Source organism: Orcinus orca, chromosome 12 (genome assembly GCF_937001465.1).
Source record: "Orcinus orca chromosome 12, mOrcOrc1.1, whole genome shotgun sequence".
Lineage (NCBI taxonomy): Eukaryota > Metazoa > Chordata > Mammalia > Artiodactyla > Delphinidae > Orcinus > Orcinus orca.
Window position 1 is genome coordinate 7197826 of NC_064570.1, and position 19076 is coordinate 7216901.

At 44.4% G+C, this 19076-nt stretch overlaps 1 protein-coding gene across 11 annotated transcripts in view; it reads right to left on the bottom strand.

Moving 5' to 3' along the window:
- Positions 1–6572, bottom strand: part of MAP3K4 (mitogen-activated protein kinase kinase kinase 4) — a 117394-nt gene extending 110822 nt beyond the window's left edge. For 3 of the 11 annotated variants that reach the window (XM_033403909.2, XM_033403911.2, XM_033403910.2), the window contains exons 1-2: positions 1769–6558; positions 240–1187 (exon numbers count right to left, since the gene is read on the bottom strand). In XM_033403909.2, the coding sequence (XP_033259800.1) occupies positions 240–373 (134 nt within the window). In that variant the 5' untranslated portion in view covers positions 374–1187; positions 1769–6558. Of the gene's footprint in view, positions 1–239; positions 1188–1768 lie in introns of all 11 variants that reach the window. The other 8 variants (XM_049695218.1, XM_033403908.2, XR_007470478.1 and 5 more) reach the window with 7 other exon arrangements.
- Between the last annotated feature and the right edge of the window lie 12504 nt (positions 6573–19076).

Below are 19076 nucleotides of genomic sequence, written 5' to 3' on the forward strand. Positions count from 1 at the left end.
GGCCGGCGGGCTGAGCGCTCGGCCGGACCCGCGGCGCCCCGGCAGGAGTCCCTGGGCCGACCCGGCCGCCGTGCCCTCCGTCCAGGGCTGCACCCCGCCCCTCCGGCCCGGCAGCCTGGATGCTCCCGCACCACCTGGCGGGAAGCAGAGGCCCCCACGCCCCCTCGTGCCCCCGACCAAGCTCGGGCCAGGACGAGACCCGCTTTCTGCGCCGGGCCCGCCGCGGCAGCCCCACTCACCTCGCCGCCCGGCAGCGCTCCGGCTCGGGTTCGGGTTCCGGCGGCGGCGGCGGCGGCTCCTCCATGGCGGCGGCGGGAGTGACGGCGAAGGCGGGCGGCGGGACCAGCTCGGCGGCGGCGGCGGCTTCTCTCATCCGTGCACGGAGCCCCGCATGGCCGCGGCGGGCAGTAAGCTGCAGCCTGGCGCGGGGGACCGGAGCCCCGGAGTGCAGGAGTGACTCGGCTCCGCCTCCGCCTCTAGCCCGCCGCAGGAGCCGCTCGCGCCGCGGCCATCTTGGAGACGGCGACCGGCCAGCGCCGGGCTACGGCGGGTGGCGAGGGACAAGCTTCCCAGGGAGGCGGCGGCGGGCGCGGGGATGGACCGGCGGGGAAGGCCGGGGAGGGGAGGGGAGGGGTGGAGGCGTGGGAGACCGGGCGGCAGACAGCTAGCAGGTTGGGGTAGCGGCGCTCTGCCCCGGGGACTGGGTCTCGCCGCCGCCGCCGTCTGGCTCCGCTCGCGGGGAGTGTGCGGTGGGCTGTGCGCGCCGGTGCTCCCAGGTGGTCAGCGGGGGGCGTGCACCGAGGGCCCCGGGAAGGGCATCGCGGCCTGGGTTAGGCGGCGACTCCTGACTTTGAAGTGCTTTGTGAACTTTAGCAAGAGGATCGTCGCCAAACGTAGATGCCATCCTCAGAAACAGGGATGGATGTAACGTTCACAGCTCACACGCGGGCGTGGAGGCTTTGGGAGACCTGTCAGTCCTGGGGGGCCGGGGGTGCACTCCGATGAAAGAGAAATCTTCAACACACACACAAGACTCACGGTTCTGAGACTGTGTAAACAGACTCTGGAAACGCACAACATTAAAGTTACCCTGCTATCAACAGGGCGGGAAAGAACACTGATCTAACCTTCTAACCTCTGGAATCTGGTATTGATCTTCCAGAAACTCGGGCTGGAGTGCTCCTACACTAAAGGAAAAAAAAGAAAGAAGAGAACAGTTCTAAAGATTATTTCAGAGATGTAAAAATACTGTTGAAATATCACCGCCTTATTTACTCTGAGAGCATCTGAGGCTTCACAGTTTTAATTTGCAAATATTTACAAAATTTCCCTTAAGGTGAAGTCCAGAGTTAATTCAAAAGCAGTATCGTTTAAAATTAAGTACATTTCTGTTGATTCAAATGCACTGGTTTTCAAAAGCTCATTTGGTGGAGCTTGAGTACGTAGAATACACGTTTTGATTAAACGTTGGTAAGAAAAGTGGCCAAGATGGAAAAGTTTAAATGTGATTATATTTAAAGGCCAGTTAGCTATGTCGCATTCATAAGTACATTATACTGTATATACATATTCGTGTATTACACATATATGTGTGAAATTAGCTATAGTGCATTCAAAGTACGTTACAGAAATTTCTCTGTAGTTTAAGAACTTTTTCAGTCTATTTTCTTTATTAAGATAGCCTATTATTATATGACCTGGTAGTGCTGAATTTCCAAATTGACATTCATTTTATTTACTCAAAAACAGTTATTCAACAAATACTTACTACATGCATATATGTGCCGGGAACTAAGCTAGACGCTGGGGATATAGTAGTTAGCAAAACAAAGTCTTTTCCTGGTAGAGATAACATCCTAGATGAGTAAGGGGAAGAGAAAGGACAGAAGAAAAACAAACAAGTAAATACTTAGCATATCAGCGGGTGATAACTGCTATGGAGAAAAGTAAACTGAGAAGAGGCTGTTGGGGACGATGCTATTTTACACAGATTGGTCAGAATAAAGTTAAATGATTTGGTCATAGCACTCTTTCAAAAGAAAATTGTGATAACTTCTTACTTACTGAATTTCAAATTTTCTTTTGAAACAGTGGTATGACCAAATCACTTAACTTTATCCTCACTAACACATCTTTAAGTATTGTAAGAGTCTGAATCAGTTATAGTTCACAAATAACTCCTGAAGACAGTCAACCTGGGGCCTGTCCTCAGGTCTCCCCGCTTGTAAATCTATAATATTTGATGTATAGACCAGCATTTGAGAGATGTATGGTTTGCTGTTGTTTTAATTGCCACTTGAGGGTACTATTTTAGCAGAAATCAAACAAATTTACACTTAACTAATCATGTAAGGCACGTAGAGACCCAAGTTAACTAGTACTAAGTGTTCAATTTAAGTGCTGTGAATCTTTTCTTCATTCAAGTTAATTTTGTGTCCCGTATCAGCCTTTTTTGTTTTTGTTCTCCTCCTATTCTATGCCACTTCGTTTCTGCAATTCAGTACTCCAGATTTCAAGATCTGAATTTGTTTCCTTCTTACGCACACCAACTCACTTCCACTCCTTGCCTGTGTTCTCTGACTTGATGAACTACGGCACCTTAACCCAGTCAGAACTCTGAACAACCACCCACTCAGCCCCTGACTGATGGGTCCAAGTCCCATCAAACTCTCCCTCCCTCTGGAATCCCTTCACTTCTCTCCATCCTCGCTAGGTAGCTCAGACCACTGTCGCATCTCCCTGGATAACCGCGACAGTCTCCAGCTCTCCCTGCCTGTTGGAGTGCTCACTCCCCAACCAATCTCTTCTCATGCTGCAGGCCACAGTAGCCTTTCTGATCTAAACTGATCTAAACATGTCACTCTTATCTAATTCATTTTCCTGACAGCTCGTTGCTGTCACAATAAAGTCCTTACCGGACCTTTTTGAGTTCTTCACATGCTCCATACTTGTTCCTGCTACTCGGATTGTGCAAAAGGAGGTTCTACTCCATCACACTACCTTTCCACTTGGCCCACCCTTCCCAGTCTAAGCCGTGCCTGCTTCTTCGGAGGCCCCCTCTCACCTGGTGACGAGCTCTCCCTAGGGCAGGAACGAGATGCGGGCACTCCTGCAGGCTATGAATTGGCGTCCATTCAAATGGTGATTTAAAAATAGTCCAAAAGGGGAAAACTGATTTCATCTTAATAAAAACTATTCTTTACACACTAATTCAAGGCCACTGTGTGAAGAAAACTCCGCAAAGTATTTCCCAGCTTTCTGTAATTCTAGTTTTCCTAATGTTCCTTTACAATCCTCCAAGCCAGAATCCTTCTTGGAAGACATAGTAGCTTTACATGTTACAGAATCAAACAGATCCCTCTCCTCTAAATAACACTATACCATGTATTCTTCGATGCTGGTATTCAACCAGCTTTGACCACTGACTTTGAGGGAACAGAGGGGCACACACATGCACCTGCCACAGAAACACTCAGCAACACAGACCAGCGTCAGGGAGACTTGTTTTCTTTTCCACCCGAGGGTCCTGTCTGTTTCAGCGGGAGCCAAACAAATTTACATCGAGCTGATCAGGTAAGGCTTCATGTGTAGGAACCCTACTTAGCTGGTACTAAATGTTCAATTAAAGTGCATGACTTTTTGCCCCTGCCCAGGCCCTCACAGCCTTCACTCCCTCCAGCCCCCAGATTCCTTCTCTGCTGGGGTGTCCACTCCTTCAGGACAGACACCTTCTGTGGGACCCAAATCATCCCTTATTTCACTACCACTGACCTCCGACCACCACGGGAACAGTCCTGGAGGGAGTGGACCAAGGCTTCATTGGGTGCCCCAAACATCGGAGGAACTCAGTAAATATTATTGCTTTCAGAAAGTAGGATCTTTTATTTTAACATTAATGAACTACTATTATAATTAGATTTTTGTCTCTAAATTTATCACCGTTTAGCATGTGGCTGATCTCATTGCCTTTAATCATGTTCTTAAAACCAATGGCAATAAGATCTTCAGAGGATTGCCTCTCACTCTGTCCTCGAGACTGAATCCACATAGCCCTTATTAACTTTCTTTACTTTAAAATGAGTTACAAAAGCCAGATTAAAGTTCTACCAAAGGTCCAGTTTAGGTTAAGCTACAGAACATTCTTAACTTTGCTTACCACTAGTTTCAGGCCCAATTTTGACACATTCTACCACTATGATAAAGCCTTAAACCAACATAGGTATAGATATCCATCTGTCTGTGTATCTATATCTATGTATGTATCAGTGTTAAGGGCATCCTTATAATGCCTTAGCGTCTTATCAAGGCTAGCGTATTAGCAGAAAGTTAATTTTATGGTTCTGTGAAAAGATAATTCAAAAGGAATGTTTGTGCTCAAGCTATGCTGTAAATAGGGTTATGTCTTTAAGAAAACAAAACAAAACAAAACCTCTAAGGCTGTAGGTTTTTAATTACTCTGAGCATGGGGCTGCACTTTACCTAGAATAAGCTTCTCGCTTCCATATGGTACTCGTGAGCTTCCCACCTAGATTCTTCACCAGCCCTGCCCTCTCCTCTCTGGTGGCTCCTTAGCAGCTCTGCAGAGGCAGAAAGACAAGAGTACAAACCTCCCAATCTGCTCGTGACCAGAGGGGATCGATTCCAGCACACACACAGAAAGGCCAACTCAGTGATAGAGCAATGAAAACCTTCCTCCAAGCAAGGAAAAACTAAACTGGGCGTTTCATACCTGGATTTTTTTTTTTCCCAGAATGATACTATGGCATCTATTTCTACCTACCAGTAAAGCACACAAAAAATTGGATACATACAAAGGATAATTAGTTGCCACACTTTTAACTGGTCCTTGTAACATTTAAGTTTAGTCTTTCTCTTTTGAATAGTGGCAAGTTAGATAAAATCTCCCTTGGTTTTTTTCTAAGAGGTGATTTGACCGTTTTTTCTTATTTCTCCACCAGGACCCAAATCATCCCTTATTTCAGAGGTGCTTCTCTGTGCAAACAAAGGATCTAAAGAGAGTGCATCACCCCGCCAGCTCTGAATCATTAAACAAAGCACAAAACATTACTCTCGCTATTTTTTTCAATGGTTAGAATAGTGTGAATGAAACTAATTAAGAGAAAGGAAGTGGCCTCCAACAAAGAACGAGTCGGACTCTAAAGGGTGAGAGATGCATTAGCGGAAATCCACACGGTGACGAGCCCTCCTTCTGGAAGCTTCCAGAAGGAAGCGCAGGCAGCAGACGTCAGGAGAGCCCACGTCTCATCTCTGCTCTGACTTCTTATTCCACCTCTGCAGGATCCTGCCAACGTGAGGAACGGGTGGATTTAAACAAAAGAAATCTCTGAGAGAGCCCGCTCTTCTTGCTGGCCAAACATTTCAGTTATTTCCCCACCAGAACGGCCACAGAACTTGCCTGATTCTCATCCTTTCGCTTCTCTTTCAGACATCCAGGTGTGACTTTTAGAGAATTGTGAAGCTGCAGTTCCTAAATTATTTTCAGATCCCTTCAAATCAAGAGGCGTAGACTTTGCACACAGCCCGGAACCAGCACTCGGAGCTTGTGTGGAACAAGCGCCAAGCTCCCGCACCCTCTACCAGGGGCTTCTGCTCCCCACTGCCACGTGGCGGTGTCACCTCTCCTTCCAAATGAAGTTCAGGGGCCTCCCACCCGCTCTGGGAAGACTCCTCTGAGCTCCACCACTAGCCTGCCCTACCCTGACAGTGCGGTGCTCCCCTGAAGGCCCCCGTAGCATCTCGGGCAAACCCTTAGTTTAGCACCATCTACATTTCCTATCTGGTTGATGACATGTGTATTTCTTACCCTGTGACCTTCTCCAGAGCGGGCAATATTTCTTGCTATCACTGTATCTTCAGCACCTAGAATAACATCCTACACATAGTACATGTTCAGTAAAATGTCTGTTGAAAAAATAAACTGGATGGATCTAATTGGGGAAATAAGCCTAAGGTAACAATTACTGTGGTATAAATAGACTCTGAGAAGCATCAAAAGGCAGATTTTTTAAAGGGTAACAGATGTTGTGAAGAGACACAACCAAAGTAGACACAAGTAAGGAAGAAAAACTATATAAAATAGACATTCAGTATGAGGCATAAAAGCAATGTTAACTCATATCATGTGAGGTTTTAATTGACAAAAAGTATTAGAAAGAAAAGAAATCACCTGTATTCTTATATTGACAGTGGACCATCTTAATGGCTCTTTGGGCTATTTGCGTCTATACACTTACACACCAACAAATAAAAGGCTCTTACGTTATTCTGGTTGAAGTAAGATAGTCGTCAGGATAAATACTGACATGGAGCTTAAAACACAGATTTTTACTGAGCTATGACTCTGATGCACATTAGAAATATTTCAAGGCAATGGACTCATAACCAAAGGCCAGAAATAAGTTCCAAAAAGAAAAGAGCCATCCTTCTGAAGTTTACAGTTTCAGAGTAGTTTTGCAACAACATGAAATCTTGAGTTGGAAACATCCTTGGAAGCTACCTAATCTGCATTTTCAGAACAAGATTTTTCTCTTCATCAATCACAAGTGTCCCAATTTCATAAGGCAGTCTATCCTGTATTTTAACAACTCATTCTTAGGAAATCACTGTTTATAATCCTTCCCAAAGTGCCTCCCTAATACGTCTATCCAGTGTTCTAGCTAGGGCTACATAAAATAAACGTTTGACATTTGAGAACAGCTATTTTGTGGTTCTCCTCCAAAATGGTAACAAAATTTTTTTTTTTTAATTTCCAGAGTAATCATCCTCTTCCCTCACTCCATCCAGACTTGGGTGATATAGGCTGGAGATAATTCCATTGGAAGATTTTTCTTACAATGATTCACTTGATAATTCAGATTTGGTTCGTTTTGATTAAACTAATCAGAGCACTTGAAATCATAACCTCAGAACAGTTTTACTTCAAATACATTTCAAAATATAATTAGAAGGTATTTAAGAAAAGAGTGTTTAATGGTTCATTCCTATTTAAGCAAAGGACATTATGTGCTCATTGCAACCAGAATCCTTCAACAGTGTAAAAGGAAGCTGAGCCTTTGGTTTTTAGAGCACTGCTTTTCAAAATGTGACGTGTGTATGTATCACCTGGAGGTCTTGTTAAACTGCAGATTCCCAAATCAGTGAGTTTAAGGTGGGGCCTGAGAATCTGCATTTCAGACAAACTCCCAAGTGCTGTGGAAGCTGCCTGAAGGTGGACCACACTTTGAACTGCAGGATAGAGCACTCTGCTTGGATAGCCAACAGACCTGTGCTTAAAGAAAATGACCGAGAGAAAAGACGGAGGTGTTCATTTCAAGCAAAGGTAACTAAGCCTCCCTGGCCAGGTGCAATCAGCACACATGTGGTAATCCTGGTGTCGTGGGTTAATTGTGTCCTTCTAGAAGATTATGGGGAAGTTCTAACCCTGGCACTTGTGAATGTGACCTTATTTGGGAATGGGATCTTTGCAGATGCATTTAAGATGTAAATTACGATGAGGTCCTACCAGAGTAGGATTGGCCTTAATTCAATGCAAGTGGCATCCTTATAAGAAGAGTAGAATCGACACAAAGATAGACACACACAGGGGTAAGGCGACGTGGAGAGACGGGGGAAGGCCATGTGACAATAGAGACAAAGATTGGAGTGATGTATCTACAAGCCAACGATGGCGGGCAAATACCAGAAGCCAGGAAGAGGCAGGGAAGGATCCTCACCTAGAGCCTTCAGAGAGAGCATGGCCCTGCAGACAGCTTGAGTCTGGACTTCTGGCCTTCAGAACTGTGAGAGCATAAATGTCTATTGCTTGAAGCCACTCGGTCTCGGTGCTTTGCCATGCAGCCCTGGGAAACTGATACACTAGATTTCACATAGTGGCCAGGAGGACCTACAGCCACTCCAGGGAATCACTGCCGGAGCATCAGGAAGCTGTGCTTCCTCTGAGGAAAAGTTCCCAGAGTGGGCTGGGAGGACACCAACACAACAACAGGCATGAAACAAAACATCCACCTGCTTGGGTGAATTCGAGGATGGGTGCACTTACATTACGGTGGAGGGGTAACTTAGAAGACGCCTACACGAAGAAGCGCCTGTTTCCATTACGTTTTAGGAGCATTGTTCAAAACAGTCTGGGAAGTAAGATACAGATCAGTGGGTCTTCTCTTTGGCTGCATGACAGAATTTCCTGGGGAGGTTTTAAAAAACCTTAATGCTAGGGTCCCGCCCCTCTCCTACACCTGAGTTGAACCGGTCTGGGATGGGGCCCCAGCATCGATACACTGAGAAGATTCCTCAGGCAATTCTAAATTCCAGCCAGGGTTAGAACCACTGTTACAGATCCGAACTTTCAACTGCAGGATGACCTTGGGAAACACGGTCCAAGAGGATGCCTCACTTATTCACCGAGGGCTCAGTCGGAACAACACTGCACGGGCTAGAGGTGGGAAGACAGAAGTCTAGATAACCAGCTGGCGACTCCGCAGGAGGTGCGATCCAGTAGGGATCCAGGCGCCCAAACACAGAACTTTCCAGCTTAGCCTTGACTGCACTGGTTGCCCACATGGGTGCCCCCTACGCAATTTATGTATCTTTCCCCACAGAGAGTAGGCCTGTGCTGCCAGCTGTCCAATATCTGCAAACATTGTTTGATATGTTTTGTCCAATTTTCTAGTCGTTTATAGTGGGTGGGTGTATTCGTTTCCTAGGGCCGCTCTAACAAAGTACCACCGACCGGGTGACTTAAGACAACAGAAATTTATTCTTTCACAGGTCTGATGGCCAGGAGTCCAAAGTCAAGGTGTCAGCAGGGTTGGCTCCTTCTGGGGGGCTCAGAGCAAGAATCTGTTCCACGGCTCCCTCCTGGGTTGTGGTGGCAGACAGCAGTCCTTGGCCTTCCTTGGCTTCCAGTAGCATCACTCCAATCTCTGCCTCAGTCATCACATGGCCATCTTCTGTCTGTCTGTCTCTGTGTCTCTTCTTATAAGGACACAGTTATATTAGATAAAGGGCCCACCCTACTCCACGATGACCTCATCTTAACTAATTACACTGGCAACCAGCCTATTCCCAAATATCGTCACAGTCTGAGGTTCCCAGGAAGGACGTGAATTTTAGGGTGACACTATTCAGTCCAGTACAGTGGGTCAGTGTGGTTCCTGTCACTCCCCAAATATTCCAGAATCGAAGTCCTCACTTGAACTGCAAACTCCCTGCCAGAAGGATTGGTTCTTATGTCCTTTTGTGCCATTCACCACACTCTCCACTAGTGCGACTCACATTTTGAAATGAGTTAGAGTCCTATGCTAAACAATAACCAAGTGTTCTGTAAGTGCAGGTTTCAGGGCCCACCCAGTCCCTGCTGGGTCAGTGTCTCTAGGGATGCAGACTGGGAACCTGCATTTTCTAGGGCTCCTGGGTGGTTCTGATGGGGTCGAGCCTTGTTCTCTACACCGAGAGACTCTGACATGGTGTTCAACGGCATATGCTTTGCAGTAAAAGGGAGGTGAGTTCAGATTCTCACAGGGTGTATTAGTCAGGGTTCAAGACAAACAGAACCAATAGGATACATATATATTTATGTATAAATATATATAAGAGATTCATTTTAAGGAATTGGCTCTCACAAGATTACAGAGTCTGTGGGCTACCAAGCTGGAGACAAGGGGAGACCCAACGTGCAGATGAAAGCCAAAGGCCAACTGCTGGCAGGGTTCTCCCTTGCTTTAGGGAGGCTTTTGTTCTATGCAGGGTGTCAACTGATTGGACGAGGCCCACCTACATTATGGAGGGCAATCTGCTTTACTCAACATCCACCACTTTTAATGTTCATCTCATCCCCAAAAACCTCACAGAAACATCCAGAATAATGTTTGACCACATATGTGGAAAATGCAGCCCAGCCAAGTTGACATAAAATTAACCATCACACAGGGACTCACCAAGTCCAGCACTGAGAGCTAAATAAGAGAGTAGCAGGAGGAAGAAGGGGGGTAGCAGCAGGTTGGCACATCCTAGCTTTGTGTTTCTCCAAGCAGGATCCTTTGGCCACTGGCATCGCAAGCTCTATAAGGAAATGCAAATCACTAGTTCCCACCCAGGAATCAGTGAATCAGACCCCTGGGTTAGGACTCAGGCATCTTTTCAACAAATTCCTGGGTTATATTTGTTAATAAATATAAGTAATACTTGTATATTATAAATATTATAAAATATACTGTATATTTATTATACATATATAATATCGTTATACTATAATAAAATTCATATTTACATATAAATTTGATATAAACCTATTGTATAAATATTATATTATAATGTATTTATATTAGAAATCATATAAATCAGTGTGAGAACAAGAGCCAGTAGTCACATTAGATCTTTGGTTTTCTTTGCATCTTTCTTCTAATTTTACACATGGTGCAGCAGAGGAAGTTTAAGACATTGTATTGACCAACTGACTGCAGAGCTAGAATCGTCTGTGTCTCAGACATGACTGTCATAAAGCAACATATGTGGGCCCTTCTGGAGGGAGGCTGATAAGAGACAACTTCGGACGGGAGGTGGCATTTGAGCAGGGCCTCAAGAGACCAGTGGGCTGTCACAGGTAGGAGGCTGGGAGGGCACTGAGGGAGAGAGAAGGACAGAGAGCAAAGGCGCACGCACTTCAAGCTGATGTGGTGATAAGGGTGGGACGGGTGGGGCTTAGGAAGTGAAGCCTTTCAGATGTCATTCTCTACTTTGTGTGCAACCCGCAGTGGCTCCCGGATGGCCCCCAAGTTATTCTTCTCAGTTTAGAGTGGTTTTTCTTTTTTCATATTGTGATTTTTATTGATTTTGGAATGTTTCTTTTTTTAATGTATTACATTTTATATTTTATATGTGCTTATTCTTAGCATATTTTAGATTTTGCTTCATGTACAATTGGAGGGTTTGGGGAGGGGTTATGGTTTCTAACTTTTTATTTATTTTTTTTTTGCGGTACGTGGGCCTCTCATTGTTGTGGCCTCTCCCATTGCGGAACACAGGCTCTGGACGCACAGGCCCAGTGGCCATGGCTCACGGGCCCAGCCGCTCTACAGCATGTGGGATCTTCCCGGACCAGGGCACGAACCCATGTCCCCTGCATCGGCAGGCGGACTCTCAACCACTGCGCCACCAGGGAAGCCCTAACTTTTTTTTTTTATACAACTTTTAAAGATTGTTTTCCGTTTGGTTATGACAAAATATTGGCTATGTCCCCCGTGTTGTACAATACAGCCTTGAGTCTGTCTTACACCCAGTAGTTTGTGCCTCCTACCCCCCACCCCCTATGTTGCCCCTCTCCTCTGCCACTGGTAACTAGTTTTTTCTCTATATACCAGTTTAGAGTCTTAATTTTAGATTCTTAGTGCAATACAAACTGTCACAACGAGAGGGCAGGTTAAAATGCATGTGGGAGTTGCCACGGTTCCCCAGCAGCGGCCCAGGGGCCTGAGCCTGAGGTGCTTGGGCCACTTCAGCAGAGACTGTTAGCCCCCATCCATGTCTAAAACTGCGGAGGACTGAGGCCTAGGGACTGCGAATCTCTCTCCCCGCTGGCAGCCTGGTGTGATTCATTCATCCCAGATCCCCAGTCTGTCAGAGCATCCCCAGGTCCCGTTTCGTTGGGTGCTGGGGAGCTGTGTGAAAGCAGAAGCCAAGCGGGTGGCTTGGACACGTCAGAGCACTTCCGGCCAAACTTCTCCTGTCCCCACTGCCTGCCTGACGCTTCTGTTACGATTAGGCCTTCACTGTGGGTGTCTGCAAAGTGGCCGGACACCTTGGCCACATGAGGGCGGATGTGTGGGAGAGCATTCTGGTTACTTTATCTGGGTTCTGGGTTTGCTCCCATTTCCTCTTTGAAAGTGAAAAAGAAGGAATAACGCCTGAGTGTGGAGACAGCCCTTGTCCTCCAAATACAGGCTTGGTCCCCTTCCTTGTCTCTCCTCTATTCCCTGAGTCCAACAGAGTAGATGGGACAGCGAGTCTGTCCCCTGGATAATCCCTGCTTGAATGGACACCATGTACCCGTTGTAACCCCACCCAGGGGCGTTCTTACACCTGCGGTCCAGAGTCCACTGCCACAGCTCTCAGGCTTCCAAATTCAACTGTCTCATCTCCTGATTATTAACATTCAAAAAAAAAATCATGGGACTTCCCTGGTGGCGCTGTGGTTAGGAATCTACCTGCCAGTGCAGGGGACATGGTTTCGAGCCCTGGTCCGGGAAGATCCCACATGCCGCGGGGCAACTAAGCCCGTGAGCCACAACTACTGAGCCTGCGCTCTAGAGCCCATGAGCCACAACTACTGAGCCCGTGTGCCACAACTACTGAAGCCCGCATGCCTAGAGCCCATGCTCCACAACAAGAGAAGCCACCACAATGAGAAGCCCTCGCGCTGCAATGAAGAGTAGCCCCTGCTCGCCGCAACTAGAGAAAGCCCGCGCACAGCAACGAAGACCCAACGCAGCCAAAAAAAAAAAAACTTCCTCAGCCAGTTCCTCTAGGATGTGGCTTGCAAATCAGCCTCCCTTTCCTAGAAGTGGCTCTTAGACACTTTAGATCGAGATGAAAGTTGGTGTTTAAAAAATACTCGTGTTGAGTTTAAGAAAGAACACTGTCAACATCAGAGCATAAAACAAAAGATAAGCGTTAGAGACCTCTGGCTTTACCGTGATCCGAGGCATTAAAATGTTTAGAGGAGAAAAACAAGAGATCTTAAAAGATGCTTCATTATCAACATTAACAATTTCAATAATTGCAAATTAATGCCCCCCCTTTATTTCTGAGCACTTTCAGGACACCCTCATTTCAGGCGAGATTATTATTCACCTACTGTATACAGGCTCTGTGCTAGTCACGGAGGAAGAGGTCAAGCTCACCTGGGAGTGTGGGATCTGGTTGGGAGATAAGGTAACATTTAAGTAACAACGTCAGGCAGTTAAGTGTCTGCCCTGCGCTCTGCCCATCCTTCTGGATCTAGACTGTTACCTCCTCTGTGACAAAGTCTTCAGCCTCGCCAGGTCTCTCCCTACCAGGGCCCAGCATTCTCAGCCCACCTGGCCACTTCCGGGAGCACAGCCTTCACTTGTGAATTGCTTGTCTTGTGTGTGCCGCATTTGTCCCTGAGCTGGACGGCAATCTTTTGGGAGACAAGGATCTACATTTTTTCTGCATTCTTCTCAGCAACTAGCACATGGACAAGACTCAACAAACAGTCAAGTGATAAAGTGCAGGGTTCAGGCTTCACGAGGCCCCACTCCCCGGCATCTCAGAGACGAGAATGACCAGGAAGTAATCAATGTCAATAATTGTGATCAGTTATGAGCTGGAGGCTCCAAAGGCCAAGGTCAGTAGGTTATCTATTTTCACATCAAAACCAATCGTAACCAGCTTTGTGTGTTCTGAACTAATTTCTGACAAACAAACAGAAAGCACCCCAATTACTAGTCCCAGGGCGCCCAGACTATCCGGTGGAACATTGCAGGAAGGAGACATGAGGGATCTTTGAAATCTTTGTTATTCTCCAGGAAACATTTCAGTGAATACAATCATGACAAGGCCAGGTCTCTAATGCTTATCTTTAACTGTTACTTGTTCTGTGCTCTGATGTTGACAATGTTCTTTCCTTAATTGAACATGTGTGTCTTAAAAATCAACTTTTACCTCAATTGAAAGTACCTAAGAGCCATTTCTACTTTCATGAATCGAAGTTGAGTCATGGGTATGAGGTGTTAGTAGCAGGTCATTATGTCTGCTGGAAATGGGTTTCTAAATTCCACCAATCTTCCATATAAGCAGTTATTAAAACCCACCAATGTCTGAGCGGTAAATGCTTCAATTCCTCATAGTTTTAAGATTTTGAGCAGTAGTGGCTTTACTGAGATCTTTGTAGTGGAATAAGATATCGTAGTTTGTTGAAAGGAATCAACCGTGGTGGCTCTTAAGCTGCAGAACCTGGCCACTATGATCAGAAGAATTCAGGTTCTGATTTGCATTAGGGTGTGGGTGTCCTCTGGGCTGTAGACCTCATGACCCAACACAGTGCATTCTTGCGCCTCCATCAGCTGCTGAAAAGTGTCCACATGGACATCTGAAACACCGCCTCATCACTACAGGTGCTTTTATACTAGTTAAGTGAAAGGGGTTTTGAATTAGAATATAAACACCTCAATTCAGAAAGCTTGACATTCAAATGTAGTCCTGCAAATAGCCTCATGGTCTCGAGGAAAAGCTTTGGATTTAATGTGAGGGGTTTTCTTTGTAAGCCTGGATCCACTTATGCAACCAAGAACCAGTCTCTGAACTTCTATATTTCATTTTCTCAATGTATGGATTCTTCTGAGAATGACAAAGCTATGAATGAAGTGTCTGATTTGAGAAAGCTGTTGTCTAAATATCTGGGGCAGATCACTTTTTCTAAGGTGAACGTAGCAACTATGTTGATTATTCTGCTCCACAATCGGCAAATCCAGGACACCCCAAACTATCACAGGTAGCCAAGAGATCAGCCTATTGAAGGACTTCCAGAAAGATTCTTTACCTCTCCCTGCTGGCTAGACCATTGGTTTACAGCTCCGACTGTGAAGAAATTCTTTTAGCTTTAAACTCAAATCTACACTTGTGCCCATCAATGCAGCTGGGATTCTACTGTGTACTAGTGCCTGTACAACGCTGTCCCTGGATTCTCAATCACGACTAACCTCCTCTCTTTTCCTTGGGAAAAATAACACCAACTATTATATTCTTTGCTCATTAGACCTATTTTCCAAACCTGTCATGACCCCTGACACTCTTTTTCTAACGATTTCCAAGTTTCCCTTCTCTGTATATTGTGAAACAGTAAAGACAGTTTTTTCTCGGCCGTTGGCCCTTTGCAGAGCTGAGCACATCTTTCTATTACTTGCAGTTACATTTTAAAATCCTAAATTCCAGTTTCTTTCTCCTGGTCTCAGTGGGGTATACAGGGTTGGATTTAAGAGATAAGATTCATTTACTCTTTTTTACACTTTTGCCTCTTGTAAAAACCATATATTCTTTGAAATATTTGGTTTTTTAATAGACTCAGATTCCAAAAAAGCTAAATAAATTTCTTCAAAATATACAAGAAGTTTGGAAAGTTTAGAGATGATTTGTACCCACAGGAAACAGCTAATTCTTTAGTTATTGTAATTCGGTTTACATCCAGGCTCCAACCAGAGCACAGCAGAGCCCAGGGGGTCTATCACTGGACTCATATCACTTCTTTGCCAAGTTTTTCCTGTAGACTTCAAGCCACAAGACGATTTTGGGTGACAGATTATTCCCAAATTTTATAGACTTTTAAATGTCCTGCTGTTACTGAGATTTAAAAGAACTAGATCTCACAGAGAAGCTGAATGACAAAGGGAGAGAAGAGACACCATTTAGGTATTTATTTATATACACCGATTTATTGAGCACCGTTTGCTGCCGAGCACCTGTCTGCAGCTGTGAATGGTACCAAAGAGGAAGGAAAGAAGAGAAGACGGACGTCTTTATATCTTATACCAGTTACTAAGGTATAATTTCCTGGCATAATGCAAAAATGATCATACCACTTATGAATTTTTAAATGATTGTCATCTGAAAAGAAATTAGGACTGTGCCTAGCACGTACACAAGCATTCAGGAAATGGTAGCCACTACAATTATCATTATGTCTCTCCTTCATGTAATTATCATAACATTGCTCCTTTAGGATCTATCAAATTTTCTTTAAAATTGTAGGTGAAGATGTTACCTATATGGATATCAAAAGCCTCTTTTATAAATAATATAAACTATAAAATAATATATTAATATATAATGTATTGTTTTATATTTCTATTATTTTTATTAACAATTATATTATCATAATTATATATTTATACTATATTAATATTACATATTTTATTATATTGTATGTTTATAATATGTTGATGTTATATATTTATATCTTTGTATTTTTATAATTATATAATATATCATAATTATATATCATATGGTGTTATATCATAATTATAATTATATCATAATTATCGATGTCATAATTATTATAATTATGCTATAGAATTATATTGATATTTTATATAAATAAAATATAAGTTCCATTTAGAATAATGAGAGGTTTAAAGAGTTGTATTGTCCAATAGGGACAAAACGGAAGTCAAAAATGTGAGCCATGTATGGAATTTTTAACTTTCTAGGTGCCACACCAAAAAAGTAAGAAGAAATAGGTGGAATTAACTTTAATAGTATATCTTATTCAATCCAAATAACCAAAACACCGTAATTTTGACATGTAGCAAATACAAAACTTTTTTAATGAGATATTTTATTTTTTCACACTAACTCTTCAAAATCCAGTGCCTTTTAGTCCTACAGCACATCTCAGTTCAGATGAGCTACATTTCAAAGACTCAGTAAGAGCCACACGTGGCTACTGGTTAGCATATTGGACGGAGCAGCTCTAGTTGACTAATTACAACTGATAATAATAATTATAGAAACTGTTGTGATTCTTTTTATTACCCTGGTTACCAGGAAACCCAAGGCTAAATTTGGTGCTCAATTACAGAGATTTTCTCATCCAGAGTGCCTCTAACATTTATTTCTCTTCCTTCTAAACGGATTTGAAACTCTTTGTTTTGTGTGTCCTTTTAGGGGAATAATTTAATATTAATACAACCATAAGGATAATTGCCTTCTATTGTTAATAATAATAATAATTTATCAATCACTCACCATGGACCAGGCAGGGGGCCATATGATTTACATGTGTCACACAGCAAGGCAATGCTACAGCTGAGACCAGAGCTGAGGTCTGATTCTAAAGCCTTCATTCTCCACCATTTAACTCTTATGATGCTTACAGCAATGACCACGGCACTTTGCGCCACGAACAGCGCATATACTCCATCTTCTAATCCTCAAAAGAAACTTGTGGGGCAGTTATGTTGTTCCCATTGTACAGGTGAGAATCGAGGCTCAGCAGTCCGGTTCACTAGTTGAGGTACAGCTAATAAATACCAGAGCCAGCATATAAACTCAGGTTCTAAGTCCATTCACTTTCTAAATGTTCTCTGCTTCAATTATGTAAAGCCACAATGTTTAAGGGATCAAGTCCCTTTCGGAGCTCAACACATCACAAAGTTATTCATGCAATAGCTATATTTTGAGCTCATTTCATGAGCCAGTCACTGTCTCCCTCCCTGACCCCAATGCTAGGGATTCATAAATGGAAGATCTCTAACCTTACAGAGTTTGTCACGGAAGAGATGCAAAGTGAAGAAAACTGTCACAATTGAAAATTCTCTGGTGGATTCTGCATGGCAAGTGCTAAGCAAATATTTGCAAATAAACACATCTAGCTAAGGCTAAATGAGTAAAATAATAAATTAGTAAAAATAGTTCAAAGCACTTAGAGTGGACGCATGACTGTGTCACCGCTGACTGCCACCCACCCAGTTCTCCTAAAATGCCCTGGATGTCCTCCAGAGTCTTTATGCGTGTTCCCACAAGCTGTCCAAAAGGCAAAATGCCCACGAGAGGAGATAGCCCACACCCTGTCTCAGCATAAACTGATACCCAGCGCCACCAGCTAAATTGCTTTGGTGGCTTGTAGGGTTCAAGGGACGAGAACTCACAGTTGCTTTCTTTAACATCTGGCAGGGGCTTGTAAGTGCATTTCATCAAGTCTGACACATACAGGCCGTCAGCAAACACACCAGCAAAAGGTACTCTTGTCTTGTTTGGTGCTGTCATTTTCACTTTCTCCCCAGCATCTGGGCTTGACACAGACTTTGCTAGGAAATTAACGTATGAGACTCGTTGCCATTTAAAATCATTATACTTTCCCCCGGGCAGCATCTTTTAGCCCAGGTTCTTAATGCTCTCTTCCATGACCACACAAGCAGGAACGCAGAGAAATGATTTACTAAAGATCATTGCTCAGGAACCAGTGGGGTGCCGTTGGTACGCCAATGCCCTATTCCCCATTCTAAGATTATATCTAATTCTATAAATATCACTGTTTTAAGCCTACCCTTTAAATGACATCTTATTTTTCATGCTATTGTGTCAAGTATCCCTCCAAAGCCACTAATTTTGAAGGCATTCCTTCCCATGAGATATTGGCATGAGTGAGTCATGGTTTTCATCGGACCGTTATATGTTTTCTGTTCGCCTAAGTAGAAACAGTTGCTATTCAGGCCATTTGGGCTGCAAGGAACAGAAGCCAGCTCTAATTAACTCAGGAAAATGGGACTTATCATAAGGACGCAAGAGACATGGAAATGGAAGCTGAGATGGCAGGCAGGCCTGTGGGCTGACGCAAGGCTTCTCACAGGCTTCGTTGCCTCCTGCACTCCCGTGGCTGGTCTTGCCTGGCCAGCTTCCTCTGAGCTGGGGTGTGAAGGTGTGGGAGGGGTTTCCAGGTTTTGTTTCTTGATATGAGTCCTAGTAGATCGGTTCACTCTGTGAAAATGAATCGAACTGTGCTCTTATGATCTGTGCGGTGTTATGTATGCATGTTTTTTTTCAACAAACAATTTTACATAAAGAACACTGTGTAGCTTCAGTACTGCCAGGCGGGCTGGAGAACCAGGCTGGGAACAAAGTCTGCTGCAGAACTGGTTGGCCCAGCATGGCTGGTAGGACTCCACTGCTTGACAGTAGACCCCCCGAAGCTTGCAGGACCCTTCCACTAGTCCCTGCGCCTCCCCCCATCACCCCCCAACACACCGCCGTCCCCTGGGAAGACTCCCCGCCACCTCGCCTCCTGATCCTGAGGTTGCCATGGGTGCATCTGATGAATGTAGCAGAGGACACAGTCTTGGAGCCATTGTCTGGAATTTTCAACTCCTGTAGTGAGAAACCACACAGAGACTCAAAAAGCAGGAAAGAGTCAGACACTGGATGGGTAACGAGAAGGCAAGTGTCTTCTACCACGTGTGCGCAGGATTTCATTCTGGTGCAGACACTGATTCAGATGACTCCGGGAAACTTCAGCCCTGGTGCCAGATGTGTGGAACGACTTATAAAAG